This window comes from Dendrobates tinctorius, unplaced genomic scaffold, assembly GCF_039654945.1.
Source record: "Dendrobates tinctorius isolate UK_male_01 unplaced genomic scaffold, ASM3965494v1 ptg000008l, whole genome shotgun sequence".
In the NCBI taxonomy this organism is placed as follows: Eukaryota; Metazoa; Chordata; class Amphibia; order Anura; family Dendrobatidae; genus Dendrobates; species Dendrobates tinctorius.
This window is the reverse complement of record NW_027361676.1, coordinates 7279229-7295929: the sequence shown is the minus strand read 5'-3', so window position 1 is coordinate 7295929 and position 16701 is coordinate 7279229. Positions and strand designations below refer to the sequence as shown.

Here is a 16701-nt window from a genome sequence, read left to right as displayed (position 1 = left end):
ATTATTATTATTATTTATTGTTATAGCGCCATTTATTCCATGGCGCTTTACATGTGAGGGGGGTATACATAAAAACAAGTACAATAATCTTAAACAATACAAGTCATAACTGGTACAGGAGGAGAGAGGACCCTGCCCGCGAGGGCTCACAATCTTCAAGGGATGGGTGATAATACAGTAGGCGAGGGTAGAGCTGGTCGTGCAGCGGTTTGGTCGATCGGTGGTTACTGCAGGTTATAGGCTTGTCGGAAGAGGTGGGTCTTCAGGCTCTTTTTGAAGGTTTCGATGGTAGGTGAGAGTCTGATATGTTGTGGTAGAGAGTTCCAGAGTAGGGGTGATGCGCGAGAGAAATCTTGTATGCGATTGTGGGAAGAGGAGATAAGAGGGGAGTAGAGAAGGAGATCTTGTGAGGATCGGAGGTTGCGTGCAGGAAAGTACCGGGAGACGAGGTCACAGATGTATGGAGGAGACAAGTTGTGGATGGCTTTGTATGTCATGGTTAGGGTTTTGTAATGGAGTCTCTGGGCAATTGGGAGCCAGTGAAGGGATTGACAGAGGGGAGAAGCTGGGGAATAGCGGGGGGACAGGTGGATTAGTCGGGCAGCAGAGTTTAGAATAGATTGGAGGGGTGCGAGAGTGTTTGAGGGGAGGCCGCAGAGCATGAGGTTGCAGTAGTCAAGGCGAGAGATGATGAGGGCATGGACTAGGGTTTTTGCAGATTCTTGGGTGAGGAATGAACGGATGCGTGAAATATTTTTGAGTTGAAGTCGGCAGGAAGTGGAAAGGGTTTGGATATGTGGTTTGAAGGAGAGATCAGCATCAAGGATTACTCCGAGGCAGCGAGCTTGTGGGACTGGGGAGAGTGGGCAGTCATTTACTGTAATTGATAGGTTCGTAGGGGGGGTCACGTGAGATGGGGGAAAGATGATGAATTCTGTTTTGTCCATGTTGAGTTTCAGATATCTAGTGGAGAAGAAGGATGAAATAGTGGACAGACATTGAGGGATTCTGGTTAGTAGGGAGGTGATATCTGGTCCAGAGATGTAGATCTGTGTGTCATCAGCATAAAGATGATACTGAAAGCCATGAGATTCTATGAGCTGTCCCAGGCCAAAGGTGTAAATAGAGAACAGCAGGGGCCCTAGGACTGAACCTTGTGGGACTCCGACAGATAGGGGGCGAGGTGAGGAGGTGGTGTGTGAGTGGGAGACGCTGAATGTCCGGTCTGTTAGGTATGATGAGATCCAGGAGAGGGCCAAGTCTGTGATGCCGAGGGATGAGAGGGTCTGTAATAATAGGGAATGGTCCACTGTGTCAAAGGCAGCCGACAGGTCCAGGAGGAGGAGGACAGAGTAGTGTCGCTTGCTCTTGGCAGTTAAGAGGTCATTGGTGACCTTAGTAAGGGCAGTTTCAGTGGAGTGGTGTGACCGGAAGCCAGATTGTAAGCGGTCGAAGAGGGAGCAAGAAGAGAGATGGGAGGACAGTTCAAGGTAGACGTGTTGTTCCAGTAGCTTGGAGGCGTATGGGAGAAGTGATATAGGGCGATAGCTAGATACAGAGGATGGGTCAAGAGAGGGCTTTTTGAGGATAGGTGTGATGGAGGCATGTTTAAAGCTTGAGGGGAAAACACCAGTTGTTAGTGATAGGTTGAAGAGATGGGTTAGGGTTGGGATGAAGACTGTGGTGAGGTTTGGGATGAAGTGGGATGGGATCGGGTCGAGTGCACAGGTGGTGAGATGTGATCTTGAGAGTAGAGTGGAGAGTCGATCTTCTGTAATGGTGGAGAAGTTGGTTTTGAAGGTGGAGGGCTGGGAAGTCGGGAGGAAGGGCTCTGGGGGTTGTTGACCAAAACTGTCCCTGATGTTATCAATTTTCTGCTTGAAAAATGAGGCAAAGTCTTCAGCTGAGATGAGTGGGGAGGGAGGAGGTGCTGGGGGGCGGAGGAGAGAATTGAAGGTGTTGAATAACTGTTTAGGGTTGTGAGACAGGGAGGATATGAGAGATGAGAAGTAGGTTTGTTTAGCTGTGGCGAGTGTGGTCTTGAAAGTAGTGAGGGACTGTTTGAATGCGATGAAATGCTCGTTGGAGTGGGATCTTTTCCATCTGCGCTCAGCAGCCCTGGAAGCTCGCCTCAGCTCTTTGGTCAGGCTGGTGTGCCAGGGTTGTGCTACCATAGCAGTTTTCTGCACTTGTCGCCCATTGAGCTAATCCGGAACGTCATTAATTGGAAATTGCAAAGAGAGCTGCTTGCAGCAGATCTAGAAGCTATCTGTGCCCAAATATATTAAGTGTGGCAGAAATTTCCTCCGAGAACCATTATTAACCTAATTGACAACAGCCAAAGTGTTAATAACACAAGAAAAAAAAACAAAGTTACTTAAGACAAAAACTCCAAATACTATTAATGAACCACAAGAAAGAACTAAGTTTAAATTGCCAAAAAATTACAAATTTTTATTATGCACCATGTGCTACAGATTAATGTCCAGAAAATAGTACAGAAATGACACAACAGGGATACTGCTGTCCAAACAGGGAGCCATATTGCACGTTAGCCCAAAATAATACAGTATAGTATTTATTATAAACAGGCACAGCCTGTAAATAAGTACAAAAAAATACCACTAGTTGGTTCATGTAAACTCCACCTAAAGGTGGTTCAATGATGTGCACAAAAATTGTATATAAAGTGCCATTGCTTTGTACCATAGGCATATCTCTTTATTGTTATGGGATTTTGTTAAGGAAGATAACAGCATCTAACTTCTGGGATCTCTAGTGATCTGCAGGATAAAAAAGACAGAGGGTACTTTCACATTTATACTTTACTCTCAGGTTCAGATTTGTGTTCTGAATTTAATTTTTTCTCCCAAGAAAGAGCTAGAAATTCTGTATATTAGCAGGAGTGTTTCAAAGTTTATGACAAGTCTAGTGAAGGATTATTTGAAGCAAACCATTCAATATTGGCGAGTAATGCAAATATTCGTGCCAAATTATATTTGTCCGAAAGTTTCCTGGTCATCCATACAACAGAAATGATTCAAGTGTCAGATGAAGTGCTTGCATTTTCAACTTACCAGAAGGTTTTCAGGTTTGATGTCTCTATGAACTATATGAAGGCTGTGAAGATACTTCATAGCACTAGCAAGATTATATATCATTGCACTGGCATCTCGTTCCGTGTACTTGGTTGAAGATGTGATTGCGTCAAATAGATCTCCACCCTAGTCATATAAAAAGTGAATTGTCAAACATAATAATACAAAATACATATATTCAAAAACAAAATCATGTCAGAAGCTGTGATTGGACTAGGTCTGGATGGTGAGATACCCACCAGTCACTAGCAACAAAGGATACAAACACTTTGCAAAGGTGTCGGATCTGTCATATCCAAATCAGAAGCTATGAACACAATTTTTATCAAATGTTATAGGGTTATTAATAGTATTATTGAATAGTGACAGCTACATGCAAATTTTCAGCTATGTTAGGGGTATTGTGAACAGACAAATACGGTACTTCATCTCATCCAATAGTGAAGGAGCGCTTTTACTGCATGTTGGGTCCGTTAATTGACAGCTTATCAGCTAAATTCAATCCAACTAGCTAGGCCCGTGCGAAATTTTCGCACATTGGTCGTTGGGGGCGCAGGCAATCTGAGAAAAAGCAAGTAGTTTTGATAAGTAGAGGCCAAAAAATGTTTTGAAGGTGCCACCTGCAGGTCATTGTGTCTTTCTGCAGGTTTATGAAAATGAATATTTAAACTGTATTTAGTGATAAAATTGTGAATGTTTGTTTAGCTGTTTTCGTGCTGAAGGGAGCAAGTTTACCTTTCAAATGGTGTATCATGTGTGTGTGTGTGTGTGTGGGGCGAAGTAATCCCCGAAAAAGCAGTGCATGTATACAAATGTGTTGGTAGTGTGCTTTGGGGTACTGTGGTGCCACCTGCAGGTCATTTTTCCTTACTGCAGGTTTATGAAAATTAATGTTTAAACTGTATTTTGTGATCAATTCGTGGATGTGTGGTTTGTTTGGCTATTTTCTTGCTGAAGGGGGCAATTTGACCTTTCAAATGGTGTATTATTTGTGGTGTGGGCGCAGTATGAATGGGGATACAAAGGAATCACTGAAAAACAGTGTTTAGAAATAATAGAATAGATTTGCAGCTGTTTAATAGCCTGTTGAGACGGGCTCACTGCACTGCAATGTGTATAGAACAATTGTTATACACAGGACAATGTGCTGCCAAGAACGATGATTTTTAAGCAAGCCTAAAAATTATTTTACCAGCGAACTAGCGTGCTGCATGTTCACTGAATGATTGGCAACCTGTTTAGACAGGCCCAAAATAGCGAAATGAATGTTCCTAGGAAGGCTCAATCCCAATTATTGGCCAATGTAAATGCATCAGACTGGAAGGAATACAGTACATTTCCCTATTAAGTAACAACATAAAGAAAGCTAAAGCAAGGAACATATTAATTTATTTGCACATCAGTTGACCTTATAAACCTGTTGTTGCAATAACTTCCATTTAGGGGTTTTCTAGAGCAATTACTGGATCTACTATATTATCCTATTTCTAATCATGTAATCTTATTAAAGCCTCTGTAAAGTGCCCACTATGATTAATGAAATTGGAATAATCCTCTTACCTTCACTAATTCCATTACCAGATACAGTTCTGTTGTCGTGTCCATCTCTTCTATCAGCATGATAATATTGGGATGTTTAACCTGGCGAAGTATTGACACTTCATTCTCAATTAGATGCTCCTGTAAAATGAGACATCTTGAATTAGAGAAACGTTCATTTACGTAAAACTTTCATTGACATGTATGTTCATCATGCATTGGCACACATGCCATTTCAAACCAGTCATCTTGGGATATTAGAGAAAACTTTCTATATTATTTTAAAATAGATGATTTGCTAAACCTGGGAATTTTCGTAAACCAATACGCCTCTTAATAACCAGTTAATTAAACAGTACTGTGCTATTGACTATAGAGACTGGGCACAAAATACACCAATAGAATGGAAATCTATGCAGCAGGTACAGGTACTATTAAACACGTGTCATTTTCTGGTAAAAGGGATAGAAATGAGTGGTTTAATATGACTTTCTATAACATCTGAAAAACAATGTTACCAAAATTAAGGGGATTGTCCACTCCTAAACAACATTTTGAGAAGATAAGGAGGAGTATGTGTCAATGTAAAATCTGGTGTTGAGAGTTGTATCCAACAAGAAATTATGATGAATATATCAAAAAACCCAAACCATAATAGAATGCAATGACGTTTACTTGAGTTGCAAATATCAAAGACCATGCAGATGCAGGAGAAGAAAAGCAAACAAGAAGAGGTTCAGAGACACCCTGTAACATCATCAGTAACTCAAGATAAGAAGTAGCAAGTGAAAGGCCAAAAATACTGCTCAAGTGTCCTGAAAGAGTCTTAAGCCCCCGTTACACACTGCGATATCGCTAGCAATATTGCTGCAAAGTCACCGATTTTGTCATGTTGCAGCGATATTGCTAGCGATATCGCTGCATGTGATACTTACCTCCGACCGGCTCCCCCGCTGGTTATCGCTGATCGCGCGAGAAGCTGCTGGACCATTCCTCGTCGGCCACTTCCTGCGGTGCCGACGAGCGACACGTGGAGCCAGACGGGAGGACGCAGGATCGCCGTGTCTGACAGGTAAGTAGCGACCCCCGTCCCCAGCGATGTCGCTAGTGAGATCTGCCACTGTGGCAGCTCACTAGCGACCACCTAGCGATGCACCAGCGATCCTGACTGCGTCATATCGCTAGTCGGGATCGCTGGTGCATCGCTAGGTGTAACAGTACCCTTAGGCCTGTTTCACACATCAGTTTTTTTGTGTCAGTTAAAATCCGCCAAAATGGCAGAAAGCGGATCCGTTGTTAACTGATGTGAACGGATGCACCGGACCGTTTTTTTGACGGATCTGCCGAATGAAGAATTTTAAAGGAACCGCTGCCCGGGAAGGGGAGGGGGAGAGGGGGAGAGAGAGAGAGAGAGAGAGGGGGGAGAGAGAGGGGGAGAGGGGAAGAGGAGAGAGAGAATTTTTTCTGTCCGCCAGAAATGATTTCAGGGTTAAATTTCCGCCTGACTTCATTCCTCTGGGCATGCGCACTATAAAAATGCGGATCCTGCAGCACAAAAAGCGTTACATGGTCCGTCCAGGCATCTCGGCGGACGCAAAAAAATTGACGGATCCGAAAAAAAACAGATCCAACGGATGGCCATCCGTCAAGATCCGCCGGTAATGCAAATCAATGGGGAAAAAAACGGATCCGCCAAAAAAAGGCGGATCCGTTATTTGCAAAAACGGCGGATTTTGACTGATGGTCAAAAACGGAAGTGTGAAACAGGCCTTAAAGGGGGTTTTACACATAGCGATATCGCTATAACGTCACCGATTTTGTGACGTTATAGCGATATTGCTAACGATATCGCTATGTGTGATACTTACCTCCGACCAGCTCCCCCCGCTGTCCATCGCTGATCGCGCAAGAATGTCCAGCGCTATTTCTCGTCGCCAGCTTCCTGCTGTGACGACGAGCGACGCGTGGAGGCGGGCGGGAGGACGTCAGGATCGCGGTGTGTGAAAGGTATCGTGCGCTGTGTCGCTGCTGCATCGCTGTGAGGTCTGCCTGTGTGACAGCTCACTAGCGATCATTTAGCGATGCCCCAGCGATCCTGACCGGGTCGGATCGCTGGTGCATCGCTAAATGTAAAAGGGCCTTTACTTTTTCAAGCTATCAAATGTTACTGCATTAGGCTAATTATACAATAGGATAACATCATCTAAATGGGTTAAGGAAAGTAAAAAAAGCATTGCCATTGAATTGGAGGGCACTGATACCTGACCCTAGTAATTGCAAACATAGACCAAAAAGTGGATACAAAGTATCCTGAGCACACCACTCACAAAGAGAGATATATCATAAATAAGTAATAAATTTTATTAAGTAAATTGATATCATAGATAAATAAACAAACAAAATACAATTAAGAGGAAGGAATGTATACCCAAGTGAAATACACACAAATACAGGAATAAAAGAATAGATACAGGTAATGGTAAAGTGCAAAAATATATCCGCATGTAAGCATATATCCACCTAGACCCCTAATGATCTGTAAAGTACAGAGTGCCATATAGAGGGAAAAAAAAAATCCCCATGCTGGTAATCACATATAACATGAGCACATACCCATTTAATCGCCTGTTCACAGAATTCCTGGAGTCCGACGCACGTTTCGCCTTTTTAGCTTTTTCAATTTCCTTGGTATACATTCCTTCCTCTTAATTGTATTTTGTTTGTTTATTTATCTATGATATGAATTTACTTAATAAAATTTATTACTTATGATATATCTCTCTTTGTGAGTGGTGTGCTCAGGATACTTTGTATCCACTTTTTGGTCTATGTATTTCACACGCCCCTGTACTATGCATGCTGGGAAGTCCTATATGGTGAAGGTTCCCCTATTGCATTAGTATGTTTCTGGACATTTTTGTGGTTGTAATTGTAACATGTAGTCTTAGTCAGACCAAAATCTGAAAATTCAGGTTTTGTAGGACTATCGAGCACATATGCCAATTTTAAGTTTTTTGATCCCCTTAATCTAATTTACGCCTATATTTTCCTCACTTCACCAACTTAAACTATTAAGCGCTGATGCATTACACACAAATCCGATCACAAAAATATTTATACACAGGTTTTAATGCAACAAAATAGGTATAAGACTAAGGGGGTGAATATTTTGCAAGCCACTGTACAGTATAACATTACACTAAGGATCCACATAATAAATGAGAATTGCCATTTATTGCCTGGGTGCCTCATCTGGGACCTGTGATAATGTGAAGAGCAGCAGTGCCTACATATGGTGGGACTCACAACCCTCAGGCCCTCACATAGGTGTGGGTCCTAGAAGTGGGGTTGGCAACCATAAGACATTTATGACCTATTCCTTGTAAATGCTATAAATCAAAGCTAGGAATACCACTATAATGAAGTTGTAAAAAAAAACCACCAAATATCACCAATAAAAAACACATAACTGCCAACACTAAAACCTAGGTTACCTTTCCACAGCATTTTGCCTTGTCTATAATTTTTAATGCGTATTCTTTTCCTGTTGATCTGAAAGAAGGGAAAATATCTATTATATTAGGAAACAGTGTGCCTTTTAAATTTGACATTTTTCTTCCTAAATTCAGCTACCACACAAGTAATTTCAATTTATTGTGTTTATAATAGAAGTAAAAATCCCATCCAATAAAAAGTAACAACAGACAGAATATGCTAATGCTGTTTTAAATTAGTATTTTTTGTTACAAAGCAGCCACTAATTATCACTTCTGAATTATTCCCTGTCAGAAGCTGGGCCTGTGACTCATGCAGTCTGTTTTATATAAGAAACACAACGCTTTCCATTGGTTTAGGGCTTTGACACCGCACAACAAACACGACCTATTTAAAAGTGTTGACAGAGAGGAGTATAAAGATACACTGTTATATTAACCAGTTTTACTAAAAGTAAACTATGCAGAACCTTAGTGCTTGCACTGAAAACCATCACATTGGTGCAGATGGTCCATCAAGCAAATACACTATGTGAAAAGTATTGAGACGTGTCTTAATCCCTGAATTTAGTGTTTTCCAGTCCGATTGGCACAGATGAATAAAATGTAGCCCCTTGCCATGCTGTCTGCCTTTACAGACATTTGTGAAAGAACGGGTCGATTTTGTGCAATAGGATGCCATGCCACCATTGTAACAAGTTTGTCAAATGTCTCCTTCGTAAATATTCCAAGATCAGTGAAAGAGTTTAGAAATTGCAGCAACTCGGCCATGAAACATCAGACCACATATAGCGCATATAAGTCAAGAACGCTCTTCTGATTCAGTAACCCCAAAGCGCCAAACTTACACTAGGAACAACACACAAAAAAACTCTGCGCAAACTTCGTGGCATGGGTTTCCATGGCCAAGCAGTTCTACGGCACAATGTCAAGAGTTGGATAAAGTAGTGTAAAGCACACCTCTACTGGACCCTAGAGGGCAAGAAATGTCTCTGTGGAGTGGCAAATGACACTTGTGTAGAAGGCAGTCTGATGGTCAAGTCTAGGTTTAGTAAATGCCAGGAGAACCTTCCTGCCTGACTGCATTGCCTGAACTATAAAGTTTGGTGGAGGAGGGATAATGATATGGGGTTGATTTCCAGGGGTCAGCCTCAGCCTAGGCCCATTAGGTCCACTGAAGGAAAATCTTAATGCTTCAGAATGCAAAGACATTTTGGACAAATGTATGCTTGCACCTTTGTGGGAATGGTTTAGTTGCAAATGGAGGGACCAACTCCATATTAATGCCTGTGGATTTAGAATGGGATGCCTAAAAGAGCTCCTGAAAGTTTAATGTATAGGTATCGCAATACTATTATCCATGTAGTGTATCTAACAGATCCACTGTTCTCTGTGGGAAAGAAAGGACAAAGTGTAGGACAGAGCTTCTCAAACTGGTGCCACTAGTTAGGTGCCCTCAAGACATTGATGAGTGCTCCAAAGTAACCTTGATTTACTGGATAACTGTTGCTAGCATTGTGCTCCGTACTGTTTGACATTAGCAGCCTATCCACATCCATACCTTTCTTTCTCTTGCATGAATTTCAACCACTGCTTTTGCACAGACCTCACCACAGTATGGATGGGGGCTTCAGAAAAAAGTAGAATGAAAAGCTCATGCTACAAGAATACGAGCTTTCAAAAATATTTTTTTCCTCTATTCAAGTTCGCATTGTCACTAGGAGTGCCTTTTTAATTTACATTACAATGGAAAACTATCTATAACAAAAGTTTAACAAAGAAAATAGTTGTGTTCACATATGTATCATACACACCTTTCAACACATTCCTTCACAACAGCAAAGTTACCGTCTCCAATCACTTTCCCTATTTTATATTTCTCCAGGATTATGGAAGCATCAAGATACCCATTTCCGTTAAGTCCTTGAGGAAAAAAAAAAATGAATTGTGAAATGTAATACAACATACAAACAGCATATTAGTTTATTACTGCAAACAATCAGTTGTTACCTATGATATAGAATGGAATTCCTACAACTTTCTTAATAAGCAAAACACATATATGTTATTAGAAATACTACATATGTGCAATCACAGATTTATTGGTTTGGGTAGTAATTGAATATCACTGTATTATATCATATCCAAATACTATTGACTACAAGTACCACAAGCGCCAGCACAATAATGGTGAAACATTGCGCCATGATATCTACCCTATTACTTGAAGTTGACACTAATAAGGATAAGTTTCATTTTTTGGTTCTTGATAGTAATGGGTAGTCATTTTACGGTCATTTTAATGCTTATTTTATTTAGGTCATAGCTTTGACCAGCAGTAGCACAGCGCTTTTCTTGCTTTAGTTTCTATAGAGACTGAGACATACTGATAAAAAATTTGTAAGGATGGTGTGGTGTCACATTTATGGTCCACACGCTTTATATTTGACTTCAACACTTAGAACTGAAAGACAAGCTATATGTCACCTAATTTACCCTTCTGGCCTAGAAAACAAAGAACAATAGTGTGCTAGATTCCAGAATTTAAAGGTTATCTGTCACCAGAAAAAAACATGGTTAATGTGCAGGTTAGTCGAACGATGCTGGGAGATAATTAACTTTATTCCCCCCGGCAGCGTTCGGGTTTCAGTCACAGGGGGTGGCACTGACACCATTTCAGTCACCACTCTGAGTATACACATCGGCGGCAGTAACCGCGCCCCCGGCCCTCACTGACACTCCCTTTGCACTGTGGCTGTCAGTCAGGGCCGGAGGTGCGGTTACAGCCGCCGCTCTGTATACTCAAAGCGATGACTGAGCCAGCACTGTCACCACTCCGGTGACTGAAACCCGAAAGCTGCTGGGGAGAATAAAGTTAATTTTCTCCCTACAACATTCGTCTGAGTCCAGACACAGGTTAGTAATGCTATTAACCTGCAGATTAACCCCATATCTGTAGGTTAGTAGGGTTTTTCTGTTTAGAGTTTCCCTTTAATCCAACATAGTAGATATCCATCTTTCATTTTTTTGTACAGTTTGTATGGTTTTACTTTTATTATTTTAATATTCAAGTTCAAAATTCTCATTCTCCACTAGTAAAGTTTGTACAGTTATATGGAAAAAATCCTAATACATAGCATGTTATGATATTAACCAGATGCAAGTCAGCCTTACTGTTCATTCAGTGATATTAATATTAGTCATGTGGTAGAAAAAAAAAATCACTAATAAACAGAAAGACATTTGAAAAGAAATTGGTTCCATTTAATAGAGAGATTTATATAGGAGCTACCTCTCTCTGTGGATTGTAGACATCTGCCCCTACATGGTGAAAGTAAAACTATTGCCTATATAAATAGGGACAACGCGGCAGTATCACAAACATTTACGGATATAATGCGCTCATAAAATCATTTATATACGACACATATCTATGAAAATCCCCTGGCTAATATGTGGCCATTGGAAGGTCAAGCAGAACTGTGTTACTAAACCTACCTTCAGGACTATTAGGAGCATCAGGAAGACCATTCACATTAGACGTTGATCCTAAATGAGGCGACATCTAGAAATGTAAAGATTTTCATTACTATCTGGTGCCAATGACAAACTCCTGCATAATTTCCTGATGGGTGCATTTATGACAATATTCAGGCTAAATACTGAGTGCTTCGTCTGCACTAATGAATACTCATTGAGATGAAAATCTTGAAGCACCTTTTCTGAGCGCACTGTTGTGCCCTTCCTTTATTGTTCCTCCTGGAAAGGCATGATTACACACAGTCTGGAGCGCCCCATACACATTAAAAGCAGTTGGCTGACGGCTATCTCCCCCAACTCCTCAATACACAGGAGCGGTCGGTTCAGCTCTGTATTCTCTTTCAAAGAGTCACTGCCAGACTCATCTGGCGGCAGCTTATATCTAGAGATCAGCTGTAGGAAATGCAACTAGGCATACACTTCTCTCCCTTGACATCATCTGCTAGGGGAACGTTGGAAGGCACCCATACACATTAGACTGCTGATCGATCCTGATATTGCCAGGTTCCATGGACTTTAGCCATAATGTGTATGGCGGCCTTAACACGGTTAACGATGATTAGACAGTGTCAAGATTGTTTAGGGTCATACCACTTTGACAAGAGAATGCCAACATAGCTTTTAATTTATTCATACATTTCCAGGAGGAATAATGGAGGAACAGCGAAACACCGAATTCTAGGTGCTGCAGGTCAGTTTGGTTATTCCACAGGGCCTGTCAGTACTTACCGTATGTCCAAGTATAATTGCATGCAGAAGTTATTTTTTTGAGTACACTATTTTAATACTCTTGATCATTCAGAGCAGACATCCAAAAATGCCTACTATGTGAGATGATTAACAGAACCCTCCTGACCCCAGTGAAAATGAGACATATCCAGACTGTTAGTCAGGAATACAGTCAGGAATACAGTTACAGTGGGTATGGAAAATTAAGAATTTAAGTATAAAAGTGCCAAATGCAATTCCAAATGCTACAAAGACAGATTTTACAATTTCCAAATCTAATGCACTAATCTTTTCATCTGTGAACTCACTGACCTTCCACTTTTACTGTATACGGATATTTTTAAGGCCGAGCACAGTTATAAGAATAGATTACAGGAGTAATATTGGAAATCGAGTATACTCTACATCACTTTCTGCGTTTCTGGCTCCTGTTTTATTCCTCCATAATTTGGCTTGTGTGGCAGAGCTTCTGAATTTTCTACTTTACTGGGTTTAGGTTATACATTTACAATAAAACAATATTAGTAAGCACTTATTGTATCTTAATATTTAGACACTTTAAAGGGGATCTGTCAGCAGGATTTTGCTATGTAATCAAAACCACCACGATGTAAGAGCAGGGACCCTGCTTCCAGTGACATCACTTACTGGCCTGTGTTTTTCTGTTTCTGTCTTTTATAAGCAGGAGACAACTGGCCTCATGCCTACTAGTCAGACCCAGCACTTATTAGCTGCTTTCTGTCGCTATACAATGTACATGGAAATCAGTGACTTCTGCGGGTTATACACAGCTAAACAACTAAGCTCTGTTAACTGTGACTGTATTACAACTTCTGCGTCCAGTAAACCAAGTAATACATAGCTGGAATCAGGGTCTCTGTCCCTACTTTGTGCTGCAGTCAGATTACATCATAAATAATTATCCCCTAAAATGATACTTTATTTCGTTAAAAAGACCAAACAATTGGTCATGTACATCAAAAAATACCAAAGTGACAAAAAAAGAAAACAAAACAGTGTTCAGACCAGAAAAACCCCCTTCTACGGGAAAAAACTAGGAATCCCTATTAGATGTCCTGAGCTTTTGCCTACCTAGCCGCGGAGGTTGGCACCCTATGGGGAACGCTGTGGCGCTCCCGCTCAACGGTGGCTGTCCCTAGGGGCCCTGATATGCCCTGCAGCCACTAAAGGGAACTAGGGCCCTCTTCAGAGCAGTTTTGTATCTGTCTAGGACTAGGGGTCCCTTTAATATCGGGTAGAGGGTATCCTTAGTGGCTGCAGGGCATATCAGGGCCCCTAGGGACAGCCACCAATGAGCGGGGGCGCCACAACGTTCCCCCTAGGGTGCCAACCTCCGCGGCTAGGTAGGCAAAAGCTCAGGACATCTAATAGGGATTCCTAGTTTTTTCCCTTAAGGGGTTTTTCTGGTCTGAACACTGCTTTGTTTTCTTTTTTTGTCACTTTGGTATTTTTTGGTATATGACCAATTGTTTGGTCTTTTTAACTAAATAAAGTATCATTTTAGGGGATAATTATTTATGATTGAATCTGAGACCCTTGTGCATACATATTGAGATTTTTTGCAGTCAGATTACATAACAAAACCTGCTGACAATCTCCCTTTAACTTAGGTAGCATTACTCTATGGGGCAGCAAAAACTGCACACATCCACTCCTACAGTACTGCAGAGCGCAGGCGGCGGAAAAGGTCAAAGAGCTCCGATGCATGCCACTGCTGTACCTTGCAGAGAAGTGTGCCTGCGCAGGAGCGCGATGCCCAGGAAACTGCGTGGATGACGTAGGGACATATCATCCACATGAAGCCAGATGGCAATCGTAAGAAGATGGGAGGCCCACCAGACCAAGACCATCGATGCCCCTCGGACCGGACTGAGTATAATAAAAGTTCTTTTTCTTTTCTTACAGGTCGGGTCGGGGGCATATATACAGCATTATACAATGTATATCAACCTAGAAAGGTCGGGCCAGTATCTCATATCGACCAAACCAGGTGACAGGATCCCTTTAAGTGCTATTGTCTGATACACATTTATTTGATTATTATGGTATATTTATTTGTTTAACCTTGTATATACATTCCTATGTTGTATGTACATACCTATCTTCATTCATATATCAACCAGATGAAGGGTATCACACTTGCAACGTTCTAATTTCATCTAGATCACTTTCCTTGATACTGTGCGGGGGGCTCGTTTTGTAACTGGGTGAACATCCATGCTAATAATCTTCACAGTAAGTATAAACACTATCCCCTGGGGTGCCGTTTCTCTACTGATTTATATATGATTTAGGACATGGTGACAATGAACATTGTTCTTGTTTCTAATAATTTTTAGGTTTGATTTTTCTCTTAACCATCCAGTCTTTAGAAAACCGTCTGCACATAATGTACTACTACCAAGCACAATGTACTACTACCAAACACAATGTACTACTACCAAACACATTTTGGAGAGTGACCCATTGTTCAATGAGATAAACTGATCCAGACAATGTATAAATCTCAGCCAGACGGCAGATTAAATTATAGATCTAGATTAAAATAAAGGGGAAAGAGACCTCTAGCAATGGTCACATTTTAGGTATACATGTGACCTGTTCTGGGTTGCATACCCAGGCCTGGGAAGCCTAATAAAGCTGATTTATAGTAATGCTGACATCGGGAATATGCTACCAAATAGCGACAGTGCAACCATCCAAGTATTTACAGTATTTGGCTCTCTTCACCAAACTGCAGAAATAGATAAATGAGCCTGCTATAAGACAAAAGCAGCAAATATGTTCATTATTAGCAATATGGAAGATACTTCTACTATGTGATAACTTGAAGACTATCTATCTACCCAATTTCTTCCTTGTCAAACTTGTGGTTCAAGATTAAAGAGACATTAAATCGTATTTACATCAACTTACCGTCAAAAACAACAAAAGCTCATATCCACATTAGTGTTCTGAAGTTATTTGATGAGCCCGATTCATTATTACATTTGTGCCTGTCTCTTGTGTAGCTTTTAGTATTTTGCACCTTTTTCTTTGTTTGCATCATATTCATCTTTCCATCTTGAGCCTTTTTTTCTTTTAAAAGTCACTATTTTATGTGTTTATCTGTGGGGTTTATTTTTGTGTGTTTTTTTAAGTTGGTTTGCTTTATGCTTTTTCACTTTTTCTCGACCAAAGCTATTTTTGACAAAGCTATGGATTATATAATACCTTGAAAGAGCGTTTTAGCTTTCCTTTATTACACTATGTGGGTCGTCATGTTATTTTTGCGTTATTTGGGTCCTTGGTATGATGTCTGATCTTAGTTACTGCATGGATCAAATGTTGAAAAGCATTTTTGATTTTCACAATCCTCTGTGACATATTTGCTTTTAAGGGCACAGACTGACCACCATATAACTAGTGTGATGATCGCATCGCACAGCACGGGCTGGCCCGGCACCTCTCCCGACCTGAGCATGACAGCGTATTTCTATGCAGCTGTCACACTCAGGTCAGCAGAGCAGTCCACCAGTACAAGGATTGCAATGCGACCCTCGCCATCAGTCTGCACCCTAATAGAAAACTTGGGTAGTCAAAAGTAAATCTGGTCCTAGTGTAGTATTACCTGACATCTTCACTGAAAACTTCAGTTCTGTGCTGACTGGGTCCACATCAATGGAACATCTATTCACAGATGAGGGTCTCGAGCAAATTGATACCCAAATTGTTACCATCTCTATGCCGATGACACCCAATTATACACTTCTTCCCCTGACATCACCCCTACCCTAATTCAAAATACCAAGGATTGTCTGTCTGCTGTCTCTAGCATCATGTCCTCCCTCTATCTGAAACTAAATCTCTCCAAAACTGAACTTCTTGTGTTTCTCCCCTCTACTAACCTCACTCTACCTAACATCGAAATAACCCTGGAGGGTTCAACCATAACTCCCAAGCAGCATGCCCGCTGTCTTGGGGTCATATTCGACACTGAACTTTCCTTTACTCCCTACATCCGATCACTCAGTCGCTCTTGTCACCTGCATCTTAAAAACATCTCCAGAATCCGACCTTTTCTCACCTTTGAAACTGCTAAGACTCTTACTGTCGCTCTTATTCATTCTCGTCTGGACTACGGCAACTCTCTTCTGATCGGTCTCCCTCTTACCAAACTTTCTCCTCTCCAATCCATCTTGAACGCGGCAGCCAGGGTCATATTTCTGTCCAGCCGCTTCACCGATGCCTCCATCTTGTGCCAGTCATTACACTGGCTACCTATTCGCTACAGGGTCCAG

General features: G+C 41.3%; 1 protein-coding gene across 4 annotated transcripts in view; it reads right to left on the bottom strand.

Moving 5' to 3' along the window:
- The window catches only part of DCLK2 (doublecortin like kinase 2), a 194529-nt gene that overhangs the window by 60536 nt on the left and 117292 nt on the right, over nt 1-16701 (bottom strand). For 3 of the 4 annotated variants that reach the window (XR_012232380.1, XM_073576250.1, XM_073576251.1), the window contains 5 exons: nt 11630-11696; nt 9946-10054; nt 8132-8189; nt 4659-4778; nt 3078-3224 (listed from right to left, as the gene is read on the bottom strand). Coding sequence is in view for 3 of the 4 variants with exons in the window: in XM_073576250.1 (XP_073432351.1) it covers nt 3078-3224; nt 4659-4778; nt 8132-8189; nt 9946-10054; nt 11630-11696 (501 nt within the window). In the remaining variant the exon portion in view is untranslated. Of the gene's footprint in view, nt 1-2427; nt 2784-3077; nt 3225-4658; nt 4779-8131; nt 8190-9945; nt 10055-11629; nt 11697-16701 lie in introns of those variants that run through there. The other variant, XM_073576252.1, reaches the window with a different exon arrangement.